This window comes from Dipodomys ordii, unplaced genomic scaffold (assembly GCF_000151885.1).
Source record: "Dipodomys ordii isolate 6190 unplaced genomic scaffold, Dord_2.0 Scaffold100, whole genome shotgun sequence".
NCBI classification, from domain to species: Eukaryota; Metazoa; Chordata; class Mammalia; order Rodentia; family Heteromyidae; genus Dipodomys; species Dipodomys ordii.
This window is the reverse complement of record NW_012267316.1, coordinates 2,986,257-3,009,105: the sequence shown is the minus strand read 5'-3', so window position 1 is coordinate 3,009,105 and position 22,849 is coordinate 2,986,257. Positions and strand designations below refer to the sequence as shown.

General features: G+C 44.2%; 1 protein-coding gene across 1 annotated transcript; it reads left to right on the top strand.

The window, feature by feature from the left end:
• The first annotated feature begins 19,823 nt into the window (after positions 1–19,823).
• Tmem200c (transmembrane protein 200C) lies at positions 19,824–22,116 on the top strand. The gene has a single exon (XM_013027162.1). The coding sequence runs from the start codon at positions 19,967–19,969 to the stop codon at positions 21,848–21,850; it is 1,884 nt and encodes a 627-aa protein (XP_012882616.1). The 5' UTR covers positions 19,824–19,966; the 3' UTR covers positions 21,851–22,116.
• The last annotated feature ends 733 nt before the right edge of the window (positions 22,117–22,849 follow it).

Here is a 22,849-nt window from a genome sequence, read left to right as displayed (position 1 = left end):
TGGAAACATGACCACAGAAACAACCAAGATTCAGAACATTATAAGGGAATACTTTTCAAACCTTTATGCTTAAAAGTTTGAGAATTTGGAAGAGATGGATGAACTTCTAACATGCCCAAACTAAACCAAGATGATTAAACCAACTTAACAGACCCATATCAAGCATCAAAATAGAAACAGCAATAAGAGACCTCCCACCCAAGAAAAGCCCAGGACAGGATGGATTTACAGCTGAATTCTACAAGGCCTTCAGAGCAGAACTCACACCAATACTCTTCCAACTCTTCAATGAAATTTAAAGTGAAAATTAAGTACCAAATTCTTTCAATGAATCCATCATAACCCTCAGCCCAAAACCAGGCAAGGACTCATCAAAGGAAGAGAGCTGTAGTCCCATTTCTTTGATGAACATCGATGCTAAACTTCTCAACAAAATTTTGGTCAATTGATTTCCACATCTCATCAAAGAAATCATACACCATGATCAAACAGGATTCATTTCAGGGATACAAAGCTGGTTCAATATATGCAAAGCAATTAATATAATTCATCACATCAACAAGAGCAAGGATAAGAACTACATGATTGTCTCAATGGATGTAGAAAAAAGCATTTGACAAGATCCAACACCCCTTTATGATGAAAGTTCTGGAAAAACTGGGAATCCATGGAACATTCCTCAATATAAGAAAGGCTGTGTATTACAAACCTACAGCCAGCATTATACTTAATAGTGAAAAGCTAAAGCCATTTCCTCTAAATCCAGGAACAAGACAAGGATGTCCACTCTTTCCACTTCTCTTCAATTTAGTATTAGAATGACTAGCTAGAGAGAACAATAAGACAAGATGCAAACATTATGGGGATCCAAATAGGGAAAGATGAAGTAAAACTCTCCCTCTCTGCAGATCACATGATATTGTATTTAAAGAACCCCATGGACTCCACTGCCAAGTTACTTGAGCTGATCTGAAACTTTGGCAAAGTAGCAGGGTATAAAATTAACCCTCAAAAATCAATGGCTTTTCTGTATGCCAATAATGAGAAGAGCACGACTGAAATCAGGAAAGCAACTCCTTTTGTAATAGCCCCATGAAATATATAATACCTAGGAATTAACTAAAGAAGTGAAGGACCTCTATGATGAAAACTTTAAAAACCTGAAAAAGGAAATTAAAACAGAACTAAAGAAGTAGAAAAACCTCCCATGCTCCTGGATAGGGAGGATTAACTTCGTGAAAATGGCAATACTGCCAAAGGCTCTCTACAAATTCAATGCAATACCCATCAATATCATAACCTAATTTTTTATGAAATAGAAGAAATGATTCAAAGATTCATAAGAAACAATAAAAGACCCAAAATGGCAAAAACAAGCCTTAGCAGAAAGAATAGTGCTATAGGAATGTCAACACAAAACTCTACTACAAAGCCATAGTAATTAAAACATAGTGGTTATTGGTACAAGAACAGACTTGAGGACCAGTGGAATAGAACTGAAGACCCAGAAATGAACCCAGAGACTTACAGCCACCTAATCTTCAATAAGGGAGCTAAAAAAATAGAATGGAAGAAAGACAGCCTTTTCAGTAAATGGTGCTGGAAAAATTGGTTAAACACCTGTAGAAAATCAAGCTAGATCCTGTATCACCCTGCACCAGCATCAACTCCTAATGGATCAAATACCTCAGATTCAAAGCAAACACCCTGAACACATTACAGAAAGGAATACGAGAAACTCTATGGCTCCTTGGCACAGGCTGAAATTTTTTTAATACAGACTCAGAAATACAACAAATCAAAGAAAAGTTGGACCAATGAGATTGCATGAAATTACAGAGTTTCTGCATGGCAAAGGACATAGCTAGCAAGATCAATAGAAAGCCCACGGATTGGGAGAAGATCTTTACTAGCCATACAATGGACAAGGGAAATTCTCTCTCTGTCCTCGCCTGTTTTAGTGTTGGGTCTAAAGGCTCCTGCCCGACACCCAAAGCAAGAAGAGCTACAATTTAGGAGTCTAGAAGACCCTGAGCAGGCAGATTGCACTGAGTCTCTCCATTTAATCTATTTCTTTTTCTTAGGAATTGAAAGCAATTATATATTATAAAGATAGTGGGAGACAGGGATGCAGTTCAGTGGTAGTATGCTTACCTAGAAACTCCTAGGCTCTGTGTTATTACTTAACCAAAATATTAAATTTTATGTATTATAAACCAGCAATATCTGTATTTTTTTTTTCTTTTTGTCAATTGTGGGAGCTGAACTCTGGGCCTAGGTGCTGTTTCTCAGTTCTTCAGCTCAAGGCTAGCATCCTACCACTTGAGCCACAGCTTCTGGCTTTTTTCTCCTGAGGAATCAAGCCCAGGGCTTCATGCATAGGCAAACACTCTACCACTGAGCCACCTTCCCAGCCCCAATAACTGTATTGTCATGATTGTCTTGACTTCCCATTAAGAAAGATTCTTACTATAATATAGATATGTATATATATATACATATATATATACATACATACATATTTAGTGCATTTTTAAAAAATTAGTGATGTAATTATTTTGCTCTCAAATGTTTAATCTACCTGGAATTCATTCTAGAGTATAGTGAAAAGCAGGGACCCACATTTTTTAGTCAACTAAATCACCTATAACCATTTACTTCAAAATCTGGACTTCTGATTTAACGTAAGTATACCTTTCTTATCTTAGTGTTTTTCACCGATTTTCATAGCCATATATTTTTAACTTATAGTCTTTTGTTGCTCATAACTTTAACTACCTCTTTAATTATTAAAATTCTATCATACATTGTTATTCATATACATTTTAAATCTTGGAAAACAATCACACTAAGGTCTGGTGAATCACATCTGAATCCTACCAACTCACATTGCTGAGATCTGAGGAAAGCCAGACTGGGCAGAAAAGTCCATAAGATTCTTATCTCCAATTATCTAGCAAAAAGCTAGACATAGAGCCGTGGCTCAACAGCCTTAAGTAACAAAGCTCAAGGACAGTGCCCAGGCCCTGAATCCAGATCATACTTCCCAAACTTATTTCACAGAAAATTACAGATAGTCTTCTGAGATTCCATGTGTCTTTACTCATCATTTTCCAGTGACTACATCTTACAAAATTACAGCACATTATAGACAGCAAATTCACCTTGGGTATATCCTGAGTAGAGTTCTCTGACACTTCCTCACATGTAGATTTGCATATCTATTACTGAAATTTAGATTCAGAACTACTCCATTACCACAAGGATCTGCCTTGCTCTTCTGTTTCATAGTTAAGCTAATTTCCCTCCTCCCACCATCTTTAGCCTCCATAACCATCAATATTTGATCTATGCCTATAATTTGGTATTTAGACAATGTTTCACAAAGAAAATTACACACTATGAATTTGTTAAGATGGATCCATCTAAATTGTTGCCTGTATTGATAATGTGTTCCTTTGAATGGCTGAGTAGTATTTCACCCAGTGATATTGGACCAATGGAGAAACATTTTGATTGTTTCTAGTTTAGAACCATTACATATGAGACTGTTATGAACAATAGCATACAGGATTTTCTGTGTATATAGGTTTTCATTTCTGGGAAAATATCCAAGAGTTTGTATATTGAGTATTTTCTTAAAAGCTGCCAAATTATTTTAAATGTACATGTCCCATTTTACAGTCCTAGCAACAAGGTACATGAAGTTAGTTTCTTCTCATAGTAACAAGTATATTGTATCATATATGTGTGTGTGTGAGAGATACATGATAAAATATATTAACTATTCTGTGAGGTGTGTAAAATAGCTTGTCCTGATCTTAATTTGTGCTTTCCTGATAGCTACTGTTGTTCACAACATATTTTTATGGATTTGTGGCCCATGATGAAATATCTATTCATATGTATTACCTGTTTCCTCAATGGGTCTTTTTTCATTACCTACTAAGTGTTAGGGATTATTTATATATTCCAAATGTGATTCCTTCCCCAAGCATGTGGGGAAACATCTTCTCAATGTATGTAGTTTCTTTTGAGTCTTTTATCAGGTTCTTTTGAAGATAAAGTATCTTTAATTTTGATAAAGCCCAACTTCACTTTCTTTCATGCTTTGTACTTTTAGTATTCTTCCTTAGGATCTTCACTATAATGGCCCAGACATTTCCCCCTGTTCTCTTCTATATGATAGTTTTTTTTCTTTTAAATTCTAATCTGTTTTGCCTTACTTGCTCTTTAATGTGTGGCATTTGGTCCTGGTTTATTATGAAAAGAGATCCATGGATTCTTAACTTATTCAATTAATCTTGTTGTTGTGTATTAGTTAGGAAATTCACCTCCTAAAACTGTTCCCAAAGGAAATGACCTTTAGTCCTGTCACCACCTTTTGCCCAAAGCACTTTTATTATCTATATCTGCTTTCTTATAGAGAAACTTCAGAATATTCCATTTTGTGAAAACATAATTTACATAATAGAATGTGTACATTTTTAAGTAAATAATTTTAGTGTCCTCATGGAGTTGTACAATTATTTTCACAATTTCACTTTACAGCATTTTTATCAATCTGAAAAGAATTCTTTTTGGAGGTAAGGAATCTCCTGTGTAATTACAGCTATTCCCCCATCCCAACCTCAGCCCCAGTGAGCAGCTGATCTATTTTCTGTCTCAAATGGATTCACCTTTTCTGGACTTTTCATATAAATGAAATGGTAAGTTCCAGCAGGACATCTTTTGTGTCTGGCTCTTTTCACTAAGCACACTTATCTTTGCCCATTCCCATTGTAACAAATGTCAGTACTTCATTCATTTTTATGGCTGAGAACTATACCACTGAATGGATATGTCATCACCCATTTACTAGTTGATGGGCATTTGAGTTATCCCCACTTTTCAAGCTATGAGTAATGCTGCTATGCACATTCATGCATAAGTGTTATGTGGAATTAGATTTTCATATCTCAATGAAATTCCTAGCAGAATAACAATAACTTTAACAGAAAAACTCAGATTTTGACTGGCATTGCATGAGGACAAAGGAATAATTTTCATCTTTACAATATTATCTTTCCATCCAAAAAATGTCATGAGTCTGTTTTTATTCAAATGGTAGGACCTTCTTCAGATTCTTTTTACTTTAGTTAATGGAATGCTGTCTAATACTTACAATTTATCTTATGTGCTTATATGTTTCTCTCTCTCTCTCTCTCTCTCTCTCTCTGTGTGTGTGTGTGTGTGTGTGTGTGTGTGTGTGTGTGTGTGTGTGTGTGTGTGTGTGTACTGGGGCTTGAACTCAGAGACTGGATGATGTCCTTTAGCTTTTCTGCTCAAAACCAATGCTCTACACTTTTTGGTGGTTTATGGAAGATAAGATTCAAAAGATTTTCCTGCCTAGGCTAATTTCAAACTGGGATCCTCAGATCTCAGCCTCCTGAGGAACTAGACTTACAGGCATGTGACACTGGCATCCAGTCTCTGTACTTCCTGTTTGCCTACCAAACTTATTGCCCAGTACATTGAACATGGCCTTACACAGATACTGGTTGATCGGGTTCTTTGGTGTTAAGGATGCACCAGTGAACAAGACAAAGGAGCTCCTCTCATGAGCTTACTTTCTAGTTAAATGAAGAGACAATTTTTCTGAAATCCTAAAATAGCTGAAGCATTTAGCATTACTGACAGTAGCTAGTGAGTGAAAATGAAAAATGGAGGAATTTATGCTTTAGATGAAGGCTGTGTCCATCTTCCTAATCAGGCAGTTCTCTGATACTTAAATCACTAACAAGCTGGGAGCTAGTGGCTCACTCCTGTAATTCTACCTACTCAGGAAGCTAAGATTTAAGGATTGCAATTCAAAGCCAGGCTGGGCAGAAAAGTTGGTGAGACTTTTATGTCCAATAAACCAGGAAAATGTCAGAAATGAAGGTATAGCTCAAGTGATAGAGCCTAGCCTTGAGCAAAAAGCTCAGGAACAGCACCTAGTCCCTGAGTTCAAGCCCTAGGATCGGCACACATATATAAAAATATCACTAACAGCTGGGCGACGGTGGTTCACACCTGTTATCCTAACTACTCAGGAGGCTGAGATCTGAGGATTATGGTTGGAAGCCAGCCTGGGCAGAAAAGACCACATAAGATTCTTTATCTCCAATAAATAACTAAAAACCCAGAAGTAGCACTGTGGCTCAAGTGGTAGAGCACTATCCTTGAGCACAACGAGACTCAGGGGCAGATTCCAGGCCCTGAGTTCAAGCCCCACAACCATCAACAAAAATGTCAATAACAGTTTTTATGCTAGTATGATCCCTAGATTCTGTTAGACTCCCCAGGCCCACAGTTCAGAGAAAAGGGTTTAAGGCAAAGTATGAATCCATGCTGTCTTTCTTTGCTAACTGTACAACAGGAAAGAAAGCAAGTGAGTCACACCTTCAAGAGTAAATAAGCTACAATAAAGCCAATTGGAACTTCTACTTACAACCTTCTCAGTTTGTAAGATACTGTCATCCCTGTAAATTCCTCAGGGTATTACTTACATTATCCAGACACTTGGCCCTGTGATTGACAACAAAACTCTAAAACCTGATGCACTTGGAGTTGCTGAGAAGAATGGTAGCCAGGAAGAAACATTCATAACTAGGTTTCAGAAGGGAAAACTCTCAGGGATGGGGAGCAAGGAGGGTAGAATCACAGAGATGGCTTTCTCAAGAAACAGAAGTAGAGCCCACGGCCAGCTAAAAGGAGAAAAAGAATCTCAGAGGCTATGGAGATAAAGAATAGCCTTGACACAGGAAGCAGAGGATTTTCCTCTAAAAGACCAGGTAGGTGACCCTCCTATCTGAGAATGCTCTACAGTGAAGGCTTCAGGAAGAGCCATCTTTGAAATCTTCCTAGAGAATCCTGCAAACAACAAGTCCATCATTATTGATCTCACAGGGATGTACTTCGGAGCATTCAGAAAGTCCATAGTATGAATACAATTGGCAAAATGTTGAACATGGAAACTTAATAGAAATATAAAATTGGATTACATAAGATGTGAGAGATGTGTCACTTGGTTGATGTAAAGCAATATTTATTTTACCAAAACAAAATTCTTTATAAGTGGACTCAAAGTGGTCTGAGCCATCTCTCTGATTTAAAACACTACAGGCCTCTGGGCACTTGTCCCTCTGTGGATAGTGAAATCAAGAGAAGGATCCCCTGGAGATCCTAACCTTCTTCGTGTTCGCTAATGATCAGGAGGAGGGAATAAACAGCACTCTTAACTACTGGTGAGACAAAATGAAGCTGGTGCCATAGGCACCCATAAGAACAAGAAACCATTTGCACAGATGAAAAAAATGTGCTGGGCAGGGGAAGGCAGATGCCAGCCAGCTGAGGTAATGCCAACTAGATCTCCAGGGTATTGTCCAGAGAAATAAGGTAGTTAGTGAGAACAATAAGCCTGAAAAGCCACATCGTTAAGAGAGGCCAGAATAGATACAGGTGGATGTTTGCAAAGTCCCTATCAGGGTCACTAATGTTAAGTGACAAGATCAAGAATGTGAGCCCACACCAGAGATTCTTAATGATGACTAAGACTTGGTTTAAAAAATTATATTCTTGAAAAATACTGGTCCCCTAAGTAGGTCAAAATGTCCCATGGCTCAGACAGAATGATTGTTCTCTTTTCCAATTTTCAGGGGAAAAAAAATGTTATCAGATTGGTTTGTAGTTGAAAGGGTTTTTTTTTCTCCATAAGTATTTCTTATGTATCAGAGGTTTCCTATGTTGCCATGTAAGAATCTAATGTTATATGGTTTATGCTTTCTGTTGCTATAACTAATATCTGAGATAATCAAGTTATGGTGAAGAAAGGTTTATTTTTGGTTTATGCTTTCTGTTGCTATAACTAATATCTGAGATAATCAAGTTATGGTGAAGAAAGGTTTATTTTTGGCTCACTATTATCAGTTGACCCCATTGCTTTGGGGAATCATAGAATGTGCATATATTAATCAAAGAGAAAAATAGGAGGGAGCTTTAATCCCAATATCCAAGTCAAGGTCATGACCATAAATGACTAGAAGACCTCTCATTAGATCTTAAAGGTTCCATCGTCTCCCAATATGCCACCAGCTACCAATCAAGTTATGAACACAAGAACCTTTGAGTGATACCTTTCCAACCCTTACTAAGATTCAATATAAAACCATATACTTAAGATTGTTTTCAATTCTGTATCTTATAATGTTCCAAGAAGAGCTCTGAGATTTTCAAATGTTATACCTTCTGAAGAAATTTGGGAATCTTTATTCCAAAGGAGAGAAGATTTCACAGTGATAAAAACACAATAACTTCTTTATGCTTAGAGGCACTGTAATTAACTGTTTTTATATAAACCAGTATCTCTAGTTAAACCAGAGAAGTAGGAAAATGGCGTAAGAAACCTGACCTAAATGACATATCCTAGGTCTCAAGCAAGAATACTAGAGCTTAGAAGACAGGATGGAATCTTCAAAAACCATCTTCATGCAATACCAACTATTCAACCTGATGCATCATTTAAATGATGCATTAATATGTATTAGGCCTAAGAGGTTATACAATATACCCTTGGAGTTTTTATGGCTGCAAAACCAGAAGAAATCAAATTATCTAGTTTGACTTTCTACATCCTTTATGTACATAGGACATTTTCAACTCTCCATCTCACCAAAAAAATAAACAGATCACCCAGGAAAAAAACGGCTCAAAAGCCATCTTTGTTTGTTTTGTCAGTCATGGGGCTCGAACTCTGGGTTTGGGCGTTGTCCCTGTGCTCTTCAGCTCAAGGTAAGCACTCTACCACTTGAGCCACAGTGCCACTTCCGGTTTTCTACTCAAAAGCCATCATTTTGACATGGTTTAGAACCTGGCTTGCTTAGAGACAGAATAGCTGACATGTCTCCATATATAGGAGCAAAAAGTCATTGAGCCAGTTTCATTTGCTGCAGTCTTAGAGTCACATCATGTAACTTCCTCAGAGTAGTGGAGACACATTGCTCCTTGACCTCAGCCTAGTCAGCAGTCCTCACCTGCAACTTCATTTTGACAAGCTGCCAGAACATTCTTTTAACTGTCAATATAATGGAAGCTACATGCCTTCTCAGCTCTCACACTCTACAATAAACAAGGTCTACATTCTTGTAAGGAAGATGTTAAGGAACTGTTGCAAATTAGGACTTTGCTTAGTTCTCCTTCTTAGATTGTGAGTGCTTAGTACCTATCATGCAGACATTTATTTCTATAAAGGGAAAAAACATCATTTCCTTCACACAAAAAAATTAGTAGAGCTCTAACACTGATTGGTATATGTTTCCAGAAAGTATCATTTTACAATCATGGTATTAATATTAATTTCATCAAAGTTACAAATTATAAATGATTGAGAAGAATTTGAAGGAAATCTGTGTCACTGGAAATCTGAGCACTTTGTGAGGTGAATATATTAAACCCTGGTCCACCTTGCATAAATATGTAGCTCTCTCTATAAGCCTTTCCATAGTCAAACCAGATTCTTGAGGGGAAAGAGTTGGGAAAGTAATGTGTCAGGAATATTTTATCATCTCTGATTTGTATGCATTTTGTTTACCAATATAAGATAACTCCATAAAAACTGTGCATTATTTTACTTTGTCAAGAAGTGGTGTTGGCATCTTCCTCTCTATAAAAGAAATATTTATGATGCTTTTCCCATATAATGACACTTCCATCTTCTTCAGTGTGAAGAAACCAGCTTAGATAGTCGTCAGTAAGATTTCACAGAAATTTGAAACAAAAGTTACTATGAGAAATGTGAGCTTTTTCCTGTCAGGGAAAAAAGGAATATATATATATATATATGAATATATACATATATATGTGTATGTATGTATATACATACACAAGAATTACATTGGGCTCAATCATTTATAGTATCTTTTATGACTCTGATAAAATCCTTTGGGTATAAACAGTTATTGTTTCATGCATAGACATACGTATGCTTTGTGATGGTAATTTTGAAGTGATAATTTTTTCTATCACTCTCTGTACTCCCAAAGAATACAAATGAATTATAGAAGTACTCATCTCCAAAGATACACATAATAAAAAAAACATTTAGTGACATCCTTTTGAATGTGAAATTTAATTCCTCATGAAATCACTCCTTGATCTTGAACCTTGAACGTTAGGATTCCATGGTTACATGGTTAGTAACTAATTCATGAATAGGCTCCCCAGGCATGGTGAGGGTACTAGAGAGTCACTTTTAATTCCACACGATGTGAGTGGGAGACATAACGAATCCACAGCCTTCTTCAAAGCATCATTTCTCTATGGGGTGTGGGCTCCGAAAATGTGAAGATGACCCTTGATATCAGGAAGCCTGAACAGACGGAAATGCATTTGTTATAGAGCCTTTGCTTGTCTCATCTGACTCCAATGTCTTAGGGACCCTCACCTTCCATATCCTATCTCCAGCACCGAAGGCAGTGCCCAACAGGTAAAGAGTGCTCTATAAACAATTCATCTGCATCCTCACTGCCTCCACTAACCCTGGGCAGAGAGGCCCCCAATGATCTCCTTTATTCTAAAGTTCTGTAGCATTTTAGATATTTTTTTTTTTGCCCTCACCTTGTCTTGGTCATTAATTACTTTTTGAATGAGCTTAATTAGATTCTACAACACCATGTCTTGTCATTATTTTCTTGTCCCAGGAACACTTTCAAATAGTTGGCCCATTTCCAGCTTTCCATTCACGGGGGGATGTCACAGCGTGGTGAAGCTTCCCCTAAGTACTTAGTCATAAACTTATTTTCTGACTATACCCTTCACCCAGTACCAGAACTTATCAACATTTGCCAACATTTGAAAATTTCCCATTTCTTAATTTACTTATTCATTAGCTGTTTCTAAGGTTCTTCCACCTCAGAGCGACATTGCTCCCCACTCCAACCCTGGGGTATGAGAGTGAAATTAAAACATAGTAAGTGTTCTGTGAGTATATCTTGAGTAAGGCAGGGATAAATAATAAGCCAAGAGTCACATTGCAAAGAACATAAGAGGTACATAAGAAACTGCTTATCAGATGAATCAAAGATTTGTCAGTCAAGTAATAATCTGAGGATCTTATGCTTCTTCCCCCTCCCCCCCCCCCCGCTACCCCCTCTCTTTTTCTGGTGCGGGTCCTGGTCCTGAGATTTGAACTCAGGGCCTAGGCACTGTCCCTGAGATTTTTTTTGCTCAAGGCTAGCTTTCCACCACTTAAGCCACAGCTCCACATCCAGCTTTTTTCCCCCAGTGCTTAATAGAAGATAAAAGTGTTCTGGACATTCCTCCCTGGGCTGGCTTTGAAATCTAATCCTCAAATCTCATCCTCCTGAGTAGCTGGGATTACAGGTAGGAGCCACCAGTGCCTACCTGATCTTCTGATTCTTTACTTTTGAGAACTAATTCTTCATCTGTCCTACTTTGCTGCTGAATACAGACCCACGGCAACTCACATCACAGTGTATTTCAGTTATCAAGAGCAAACATGCGCGGTACCTTTAAGTCTTAGAAAAACAAGCTTTCTATCCATAATGCTGTAAATCAGTCAAAAATAATATGAACATAAGGGTGCACATTTGGAATATATTTTGAGAACCTAGGGCAAATTCATCTGGGGATATCTTCTTGGCTCTTGCTCTGGGGAAGCCCTCACTGCAAGCTCAGCTTTGATCTGCTTTCAGGTCTGCCAACAGACACTAGTTTCTCATCTCAGACCTCAATTATTTCGCAAGGCACCGAATCCAGCTTTGATGGTGTACATGGAAAATGGTAGAAAATTCAGGCTATTGGGGAAAAATTGAATGCACAAAAATGAACCTACTTGTTAAAGAAAAAACAACCTGTGGGAGGTCTCCAATTGGGAGCATGGTTATTTGTAATAAGAAGAAGGGACGGGACTGGAGATGGAAGTAAAAGCTGCCATTGCCATGTGCCATTTATCTGGAATGAATGTAGAAAATCTCATCTGACGTGTGCTAGGGAGAGTGCTTTGATTTTACATTAGTTCTTTAACCTTGTTTGGTCTTGCTGGTGGAAGTGTTCTGACTTCAACTTCTCGGTTCCATCTCAGATGCACAACAGTCAGCTTTGGGCTTCCTTGTGACCTTGCGCGACATGAGAGTTAGCTTTGGTTTCCAGACTGAAGTTCTTGAAAGTGAACTCTTCAAAGGTTCACTTGTGGGCCCTGGGGATTGCAAGCTGAGGCAAGCAGCTGTCCCTCAGGGCAGTGGTTTTCTTTGGGGATAGGCTGGAAACGCAAATCATGCAACCTTTAACTACTAGAAGCCCCAGGGCCCAATAGGGCTGGGGCATGCAAATGCTGTCCTGGGACTTCGCAGCTCTATTACTCCATCCAGGTTTTGCTCTGTGTTTTCTTTCTCTGATATTTTGTCCCCAAAGAAATCTAATGAGCTTTTAATCCATTGTTGTACTTCATGTTTTCTGTCTTGTATGGCTCTTTTGTTTATCTACAACCTGAGAAATAGTCAAGCTACCAGGGGAGTATTGTGGCTGACCTGTAGATATAAGACAGGATTCCCAGTTAAATTTGAATTTCAAATAAGAAATAGCTTTTTAGTGGAAATACATCCTGGGCAATATTTTTTATGTGTTAACCTAGTGGCTCTGGCTATGTGTCCAGTGTACTGTTTTATTTTGCTGTTGTTTATTTGTTGTTGTTGATTGGTTGAGTCTGTTGAGACAGGGTCCTATTATATAGCCTAGACTGGCCTTGAACTACTCCTGTCTCCTCTTTCTGAATGCTGAGATTACAGACATACGCTGCTATGTCCAGCTTGTCATTGTAATTTTTTAATTTGAAAGGTCATGAAGAGACTGAAGGGGTAAAAAGAAATGAGAGGGTTTGGGTCTTATTCTCTGACTGGATGGGTGATTTCCGTCTCACATAGAGCTGCCATCCAGAGGCTCAAGAATGCGTTCTGTGAAGTCATCAGGTGCTGGGTCTAAGACATGTCCTCTTTGGTAGTATTTTTGCATTCTAATTTGACTGCAGAGTGACATGAGTTTGAAATCTGCCTCCTAGAGTAAATGGGAACCGAAGAGTAAATTGCAAATGAGCAAAGCAGCAATGCAGAATGTGTCTCCATCCTGAACAGCAGGCTTTGCTCAAGTAGTCTTGGGGTCTCTGTCATGTGGACAGAGATAGTTCACTCATAATGGTTGATCCTGAAACCCCATTTCCTCAAAATGAAGTGAATTTGGGGTTCCACATATATCCTAGTGGATGTGAAAGGAACAGGAGGGTGGGGTTGTCAGGCTGGGAGATGTTAGAACTGTTAAGAAGTTAGCTAAGTTTAATGAGTGTTGTGTTTCAAATGTGCTAGGCCCTGTGTTATATGGACAAAACTCATTTAAACCTTATCCCAATGATGCAATGAGATCAGTATGATTGTCATGATCTCATTGTAGATGGGGAAACTGGGGCAGGCAAGATGGCAATTTAGTAACTTAACTAAATAGAGTACCTGGGTCTCAAAGCTTATTAAAGCAACCTTGTTTCTGCTGCCCATCTATCTCTGAGAGGTACGGGGGGGGGCATGCAGGGGAGGCAGGTGACAGTGGCTGAGCTACTGGTATCAGTGGAGAGTCCAGAAGACAAGAAGGGGCCAGAATGAACCTGGAATACCCAGACAGCCATCTGACAGAATGACAAGTAAATGAACTGAGAATTATGGAACCAGATATATTGTATGTGCATTCGTTAAAAAAAAATCAATGGAAGGAGCCCGGTACTGGTGGCTCATGCCTGTAATCCTAGCTACTCAAGAGGCTGAAGCCAAACTGGGCAGAAAAGCCCATGAGACTCTTATCTTCAATTAACCAGCAGAAAGCCAAAAGTGGAGGTATGGATCAAGAGCCCGAAGCCCGGAATTTAATGAAGCCCCAGCACAGGCAAACATACAGGGAGAAAAAGTCAATGGAAGATTGCAAATGAGAGTTTAACCCAAGTAAAACTAAGTTTATAGTTTCCTGTTGCCTTTTCTTTTCCCCAAAGCCTTCCCTCATGATCATCTCTGCTACATGTTCAAAATGTTGTGTAGAGCACAGAGATCTGGGGACATCAATGAATTATTATAATTAGGTAGCTTTGTCCTTCAGTCCTCTGCAGGATGGAAGTAATGTCTCACAATGGCAGAAATAATGCAATCTGAAAGGGCCTGTGAAATAGGAAGGGAAACAACTCCACAAGGGCCTAGGGGACCTCTGTTTCTCCAAAACTACACATGCGATCTGAAAAGCCCCAGATGATAGCATATTACGAAGGGAGTAAAGGACTTCATTGGAAACAGATGGATCTCTTTGATTTCCTCTAATGGGTAGAGATAAAACAAAGAAAACCATCAAATGATACATAAAACAGTTCAAAAGACTGAAGAAAATTAGTTTGGAAGGCAGCCTTTAAATCATAAAACATAAATTTTGTTAGTCATCAACATAAGAAAAAAGTAAGCTATATTCCAAGACCTATTTGTCTTGGAATCTAGAAGGAGTCTAGAAAGGATTCTTTTTTTTTTCCACCTCAAATCCCTCAAATAAGTTTGAAATGTGCAAGTAATGGTCATAACTTGTGCAGAAATTTGAAACTATTAATGACTTAGTCCACCAAAAGTCATAACATCAGTGCTTTGATGTTCCTGTTTATATAATCCAGCGAATAGAAAACTGCATTGGTGGCTATGACCTTTGTCAGCCAGCTTTGGAGGCTCATCTTTGAACAAAACACCAGATTATTATCAGGATTCAAGAAATCTGGAAGTTCAGGGCCAGAAAGGCTTTAGAAAACAGCTAGACCTCCTGAGTGAGTTCTCCTTTGCAGTGATTCCCCTAAAAGGAAACATTCCAGAATGAGACATAAAACTTTCCTTTTATTATGACTTGTTTCCTGATCTTATGGGTCTGAGCAGAAATAACCAGGTGGAAAGGGGTGGGTCCTCAACACTCAGCTCATAATTCACAGTCATTTATTTGCTGAAAAGGTGACTTGGGTCACCTTTCAAATAGGCAGGTGCAAAGTTAGTTTTAGCACACATTTCCCCCTCTCCGTCCATTCCTCCCATCTCCTTAGTCAATACACCATTCATTATCCACACTTATAGAACTGCACTTGTAAATTTTGGTCTTTATTGTTCTTTTTTGAAAAGTATACGTTTCAGCTTTAAGTACAAATTCTTTCGGTATACATTGAGAATAACCTTGGGACTGGATCTCTGGATCTTCCAGTGTGGGTTTTGTACATTCCAAAACACCAAAACTCAGAATCCAACACCCACCACCAAAATATCTGTCTGGATACTTAATTTCACCCAGATCTTGCTTCTTCTGCTCTTCCCTTCGTTCCTATCTTCCCAAATCCTGACCACCTAATTTCAATAGATAATTGAAATCGGTCTTACTTTTTTTTAATACTCCGTGGGGAAATTCCACTTGGAAATTCTTTTCGGTGTCATCTTTATATTTGAGAGGAGAGGGATGAGCTAAGGAAACAGAATCTCTCTCTCTCTCTCTCTCTCTCTCTCTCTCTCTCTCTCTCTCTCTCCAAATGACGTAGGGAGTTTGGACATCCTCCCTACCCGCACCTCCTCTCTTTGATTCTAACCCTGATCCTAGTGAATTAGAGTTCTTTTAATTCTAGCTCATTACCGCACTGGGTAGGAATGACGGGGGCTGCCCAAGGAAGAGCAAATTCGAATCACCGCAGCTGTCGGTCTGGGTAGATTGAGGGACGGGGGAGGGGAAGCGGCGGTGATCCCCAAATCACAAAGCTGCGCGGGGCTGGAGCGCGGCGGCCTCAGACCAAGGCTGGCAAAAGTGAGCGTGGCAGCGCGCGCAGCTCGGCGGGGGCCCGAGTTCTCCGGGGACAACTTACTGTGCTCGCTGGGCGTCCACACCACAAACTCCCAAGTGGGAGTAGGAAACATCCCGGGGGGAGGGGGGGGTCTTGTCCTAGAGTTGAGGCAGGAAAGCAGAGTGGAGGGGGCGGAGGAGAGGGAGGGGCGCAGGAGGAGAGGGAGAAACAGAGACACTCACTACCCTTGGCGCGCAGGAAAGCGCCCCTAGGGCACAGATCAGGGGACTCCCCAGAGAGGGGAAGGCCTTTTCTTTGGATCTTCTTTGCTCCGCTGCTCAGACAAGTAGTTCAGAAGAAAAGAACAAAGCTGACCGCGAAGATAAGCGCCCGGCACCTGACCTGCGCTGCACCTGCACCCGCGCGCGCCCGCTGCCACCCCCCTTCACATCCCTGTTTGGGGAGACGCGGGGCTTGGGAAGGGACTGGCCGACGGGGGAAGAAGTAGACGGGGTGGGGGTGGAGGGACAGGGTGGCGGGGGAGGGGAGAGAGGGAGGAGGAGGCTGGGGGTGCGGGCCGGAGGGCGGGTGCGCTCCCGACAACAGAGTCGGGGCCGGGTACCGATTGCCATCCTGCCGCAATTTCCCTGTGTCATGGCTCCGGTCTCTTAGCAACAGCTGCTAGCTAGTCCGGCCGCCCCAAGCCGCCGCCGCGGGCTCAACTCCACCCGGCGGAGCCCGGCGCGCCGCAGCCACACACAAAAGAGGCTCGAGGCTGGGGATCATAGGGGAGCGCGCGGCCACCCGGGGGCCGGCGAGGAGCGCGGCGGGAGGAGCCGCCGGGGAGGAGCTGGAGGAGGAGCGCCAGAGGGGGAGAAGGACTCCGGGGCGGCATGCAGGATGCCGAGGACCTGACACTTCTTGGAAACTCTTGGAAATGGCTCCCGCCACAGCGCCCGAGGGGGCTGCGAGCCGGGGGTGGACGATCGCCCCCGCTGGGCAGCTGAGCCGCGCTCGCGTGCAGGGCCCCAAGGCGCTGTCCCTGCGCCCTGCCGTCGGCTCGGGCTGAAAAGTTTCTCCATGCTTCCTTTGTGTCGCCCGAGCGCCCGTTCACCAGCCCGGAGCTGCTCCGGTCTCCCAGGGTAAGTGAGGGGACCTTGTTTGCTTCTGTCGTGCTGCCATTTTGAACAATTCTGTCACCCTCCAGCCCCCTGAGCGCCCCTCCCCAGCCCTTCTGTTTCGAAGTCCCCGAACCCCAGGGCGAGATGCTCTCCTGGGGCGGGCCACCCGGGGCCGCGCTGCACAGGAGAGCGAGTTGGGAATGGTCCTCCGTGGGCCCCCGCCGCCCTTCTCCGCGGGCGGCCTCGCAGCTGCGGCACTCATGTGACTTCAGCTAGGGGGAACAGACCCGAGCCAGGAGCCAGGGGCGCGCCGCCCTGCCGGTGAGGGGCTGGGGTCTAGGACCCCGGCTGGGGAACCGGGGGCGCGGGGGCGGGAGGGGGCACAGTATGGCGCATGCAGCCCCAGACTCTGAGCCCCTAGGCGCCAAGTGGGGCTCCATCCATCACGAGCCGAGAACTTGACTCTCTCTCCCGAGCAGTTGTATTTTTAGACATCCCTCCTTGGCTTCCCCACCCCCCACTCCTTAATCACAGGAAGACCCAGCACCTTGGCTGGCAGGCAGGCAGGCAGGCAGTGGCCAGGGAGGCCCACCTCTGCTGCGAAGTTTCCTTGCTTTCCAGAGGTCTAAAGGAAAGGCTCAAAGGTGGGTCTTTCCGTGGTGGTGCCCGACCTTTGTTTGAGAAGATCTCAAGCCAGATGGTGACTGGTTGAAAAGGAGTTCAGCTTTCAACAGAGCTGAAGGAATAATAAAACAGGGAGCTAATTACTAGCTATTAAACTAATTTTAAAGAGATTGTTGAAATCCATTCCAACCTCCCTTATGTTCTGGAAGAGCCAAAGTTGCCTTTCAGAGGAGGAATACAAGTGGGTGCTAGCCTCCTGTAAGCGTCCGGCACTCTGGTGCACCTTGCTGATGCCCAAGGAAACCCAAGACCTTCTTCTCAGGGAGATCCTCCCTGTACATGCAAGGTGGATTTGCCTCTAAAATGTCTGGTTCTTAAATCCTCGCGTAAATAACACAGATTTTCAGATTGTTGAAGATGCTGGAATCTAGGGTTCACATACAACAGCGGTTCTCTATGTTTCAGTAATAATCTACATAATCAATGTGATTATTTGGAGGTTAGGATAGACAGTAAGTCAGTCTTCTCTCCTCCCTCCCCTTCAGTGTATTTGCCCTTACAGCTGTAGCTCCTTTAAAAAAAATGTAAAGATTTAGAGATGTAGTCTCTCCATTAACCTCTCCCTAACCTACCTAGTGGTTCTCTTTTTATGAAGCCCCAACTAAGTTCCAAAGGGACACTGATTTGCTTGTAAAGAGCTCATTACCATTTACTTGCCCACATGGAGAAAGATCCTGCTTATATCCTACTTATATTCTGCTTATATTATAACATGAAAAGAACCAAGGGCCAAAGCTTTGCACCCAAGCACCAATTAAAAACAAAATTCTACCTAAGTAACCCCACATTTTCAAAGGGTAATTTATTCCAAAACATGACTTTTCTCAGAAAGGATAAAATACCAACTGGCCTGTAAGTAATACCTACATCTCTTTCCGATTCATGCATACCCTTAATTTTAGCATCTCTATTATAGAAGGGAACACACCCAGTGGAACAGAAAATGTTTTACTCTGAAGATCCAGCAGGACTGGAATTTTAAGGAGCTAACAGCAACCACAAATAGGCATGTGAACTTACCTATCCAGACTGTATTACAAACCACCTAATAAACTTCCCAAGGAGAGTCCATTGATGGTTGCCACCACCCTTTCCCTAAAACCACCTCAGAAGTAAAGGAGGAGACATCAGCTTTTGCTGGGGGAGGTGTTATCCTGGAAACCATCATTTTTGCAGCCTGCTTTACTCACTTTTATTGCCTACTTATTTGAATACTGAGATTCCATGGGGGTGCTGCTGGCTCATTAATGAGGGACCAGAAAACTATTATTGCAGACTGGGCCTTTTTTTAAGATTATAATTTCCCCACATGATAGAAAGATCTTTCTCTTGGAGATGCCAGGAGACTTCTCAAATTCCCCGAGGGAAGCACAAGATACCTTTAAGGGAGCTCCTCTGTGGGAGGAGCGAAGGCCAGAAGGAAGAGCTCAGTTACATAACAGTTACCTAAAACTAAATATTCCACCCCAAGAAGCTGTCCAGATGTTGCAGTGGAAATGTGAAGGCTGAGAGTCTTTAGTTAGCTGGAGGAGCCAGAATAGATGAGAGACAACTTTATGAAGGGATTTTTTTTATAGCCAGAATGTTGACATATTTCTGGCGTTTTCTTAGCAATGAACTCTGATCAATTATCTGAGGTAAATAAGACATCTTTCTGACAGTATACATGGCCTTTCATTCTCCCTAGCGAAATGAATTCCTTTTATCTTGATACAATAATAACTTTCAGGACTGTTAGTGACTCTTCTCTCCACTTTGTCAGATGTGTCTCCTTAGAGACCTGACTCCCCATGGCCTCTCCATGGGTCAAAGGGAAAGAAAAGCTCTTGCCAGAAAAGTTCTCCACCACGACTTCCATTTCCTAAACCCTGAGTTTTTACTAATAATCAGAACTCCACTGGCTGCCAGCCAGGAGGGTTTGAAATGAACAATGTCTGGAGATAGCCAGTGTGGCCTGTGGCAGAGGGGAAGGGCAAAAAGGCTTCTCTCACAATGTTTCATCTCCACAGACCAGTTATTGAAACATTTCCTTCCCTTGATCCCTAACTCAGCCCTCTCTGGTCTCTGTACAAGGCCCTTGGGCTGGCTGGCCCCGGGGTGAGGCAGGGACACACACGGAGTGGGAACTGGGAATCTGGTAATAGTGGCATGTGGGGTGTTGCTGCAGCCTTCTGATTGTCTCCTCTGCTTTGTAGCAGGAGGAGGTGACTGAGCAAGCTGGTGGTCAGCTGGCGCCCTCCCACAACAAGCCTTGGCCTCCACCCCTGTCCCAGGGGCCAACCCTGCTCCTCTCCTCCAGGTCGCCATGATCGCCACAGGCGGCCTGCTGAGGATTTCCGCCCGGAAGCAGGATCCCCTCCGGCCCCCCAGCCAGGTCCCCAAGCGCAAGAGGAAAGCCAAGAGGAGACGCAAGAACGACGTGGTGGTGGTGAAGGGCAAACTGAAGCTGTGCTCCATCTCCGGGCTCATCGCACTCTGCGGGATCCTCGTGCTGCTGGTGGGCATCGCCATGGCGGTGGTGGGCTACTGGCCCAAGGCTAACGGGGCCCACAGGGAGGGCGCCAAACAGCAGCCGCCCCCTGCGGGCAGCGGCCTGCGCGTCCAGACAGCGGCTAGTAACGGCAGCACCCCGTCCAGGGGTCACCCGGGGACCCCAGAGGGCGTCAACTCCAGTTCCACGGGTGTATCCCAGAGCACCCCTCCGGCGCGCTCGGCCGCCTCTTCCTCCTCTTCCTCGTCCCCCGCCACGTCGGTGGGCTTCTTCTTCCGCATCTTCTCGGGTTATCTGCACTCGGACAAGCTCAAGGTCTTCGGGCCGCTCATCATGGGCATCGGCATCTTCCTCTTCATCTGCGCCAACGCCGTGCTCCACGAAAACCGGGACAAGAAGACGAAGGTCATCAACTTGCGGGACCTCTACTCCACCGTCATCGACGTGCACAGCCTCCGCGCCAAAGACCTGGCGGCCGCCGCCGCCGCCTCCTCCTCGTCCTCGGCGCCGGCCTCGGCCACCCCCGGGGCGGCGCCGCTCAATGGCTTCCTCAGCTACGTGCAGTCTCGGGGGCTGGAGCTGAAGCCTGGCAGCTGCGCGGGCTCCGGGGACGCCTTCGGGGCGGCCGCGCTGCTGGCCCGGGGCTCCTGGCCCCACCCTGGGGCGGTAGGAGGCGGCGGCAGCAGCGGAGCCCGGGCCACGGCGTCCCCCCCAGACCTAGACTCGTCCCCCGGCTGCCCTCGGGAGCCCCCGAGCCTGGCCGAGGCCGTCTACAGCATCTACCGCGAGCGCTCCTGCTTGGCCAGCCGTCGCCGGACCGCGATCGCCGCGGTGGCTGCGGCCTCCGCCACCCGCACCAAAGCCGCCAGCGGCAGCAGCAGCCCGGCGCCCGGCAGCCCGCCCGAGAGCTGGGGGCGCCAGAGCACCGCCAGCTCCCTGGTGGGCTCCTCGCTGAGCGCCTTGGCGCTGGCGCCCTTCCAGGGGGACCGCGACGGGGACGCGCAAGGGGCGAGCTGCAGCTGGCATCGGCCGCCCGGGGAACGCGGATCCCGGGAGATCCCGCAGGGCGAGCTGGACCTGAGCTTGACCGAGCTCCGAGGCGCCGAGGGCGGCGCGCGCTGGGCGGCGGGCGAGCTGGAGGAGCCCGCGGAGAGCGCAGCGCCGGGGCGCACCGCCAGGGGGCAGGGCGGACGCCTGCCCAGGACCGGCGGGAAGGCGACCTGGCGGCGGCGCAGCACCAGCGGGCTCCCGGACTACCGAGCGCCGCCCTCGCCGGAGCCCCCACCCTCCTCCAGCCGGGCGGCCCGGGACTCCAGTCCTCCTCCGGACAAGGCCGCCGGCCCCGCGTCCCCCCTACGCTCGGAGGACTCGCCCCGCGCCCGGCGGGACTCGCGGAGCTCGCGGTCGGAGGAGCCGTCCTGCGGCCGCAATAAGGGCTACACCCCGCTGCGGGAGGCCGACACCTCGGTGGAGTCGGTGGTGGAAGCCGGAGTCAGTACTAGACCGGACGGTGTGGCCACCCCCTCGTCCAGCCCCGAGCAGAGCCCCTCGGAGGGTCCCAGCCAAGAGTCACCCGAGGCCCAGCAACCTCAGGGCGGGCAGAGGCAGTTTACAAACAAGGAGAAACTCTTCCTGGTTTCCAGGTCTCCTGCCGAAGGGGTGGAAGACCGGGAACTGGAGAACAGCACTGGCGTGTAGGGGAAGGAGAGCGAAGATGGCAGGAAACCATTCCAGTCAGTCTCTGCCGACTGATCTGAGGAAACCATTCAATAGCCAAAGAGCTGAAGAATGTGATGCTTGAATTGTGCCCACAAGATTCCTGTAGATAACTCCAAGCAAATTTTTTTTAAAGCAAACTAGTCTTTTTTTTTTAATGTCCGATGGTGATTGTATGTTCCATGAAAACCAATTGTATTAAAAGGTCAGCAAATCTAGTTCATTAGATCAAATTCTCTTAATTTTCTTAGAATGAAAAAAAATAATATATTTTTGACAGTAACTGTGCACTTTACCCCAGTTTCTTTTGATCCCTAATTTCCCTAACTCCCCCCTTCCCCCCTCCCCCAGCCCCAAGCCCCTGTAACTCTGGCCCTGGTTTTGTCCCTAGCTGCTTGTGAGTGACAAGCTTTTTTTTTCCTTTTCCTTGTTTTTTAATCTTCCTCCCTTTGAGGGGCAGAGAAGGGTTTGTCTCAATTCCTTTGGAAAAGTGCTACAAGTAAAGTCAAAGCCAAAAGTATGAGGAATTGAGGAAAGAGGGCTTTCCTGGCCCTCATCCCAACTGCTCATGCAACTGTCCAAAGGCCTCTTTATTTTTTTGTAATATTTGCATTTTGCTACCAAGAGTGTGTTGTAGAGACTGGAGGGGCCAGGAACTGACAGACGGTTCTGTTCATAATATCAAGTACACCATGCTTTATTGAGTATTATCACACTTGTATTGGAAAAATACCATTACTATATATATTTTTTGTAATAAAAGAAGTTTCCAAACAGTTAAATATAACATCTCCTCATTTTGGCTGGGAATGAATGTTTCCAAAACACCGTGGTCATGTCACAGATTGGCGAATCTGAGATGTTTTGCTGTGACATTGGTTCTATGACTTTAGTGGCCTCTCCCCGGAAGTAGGAGCACATCCATCAATTTGCAGGAGATTTTTAACTTCAAAGTGTAGCATAGTACTTAAGATCTAGGAA

Excerpts from the sequence above, each read along its gene's own strand:
- Tmem200c (XM_013027162.1), top strand. The coding sequence starts at position 19,967 with ATGATCGCCACAGGCGGCCTGCTGAGGATTTCCGCCCGGAAGCAGGAT.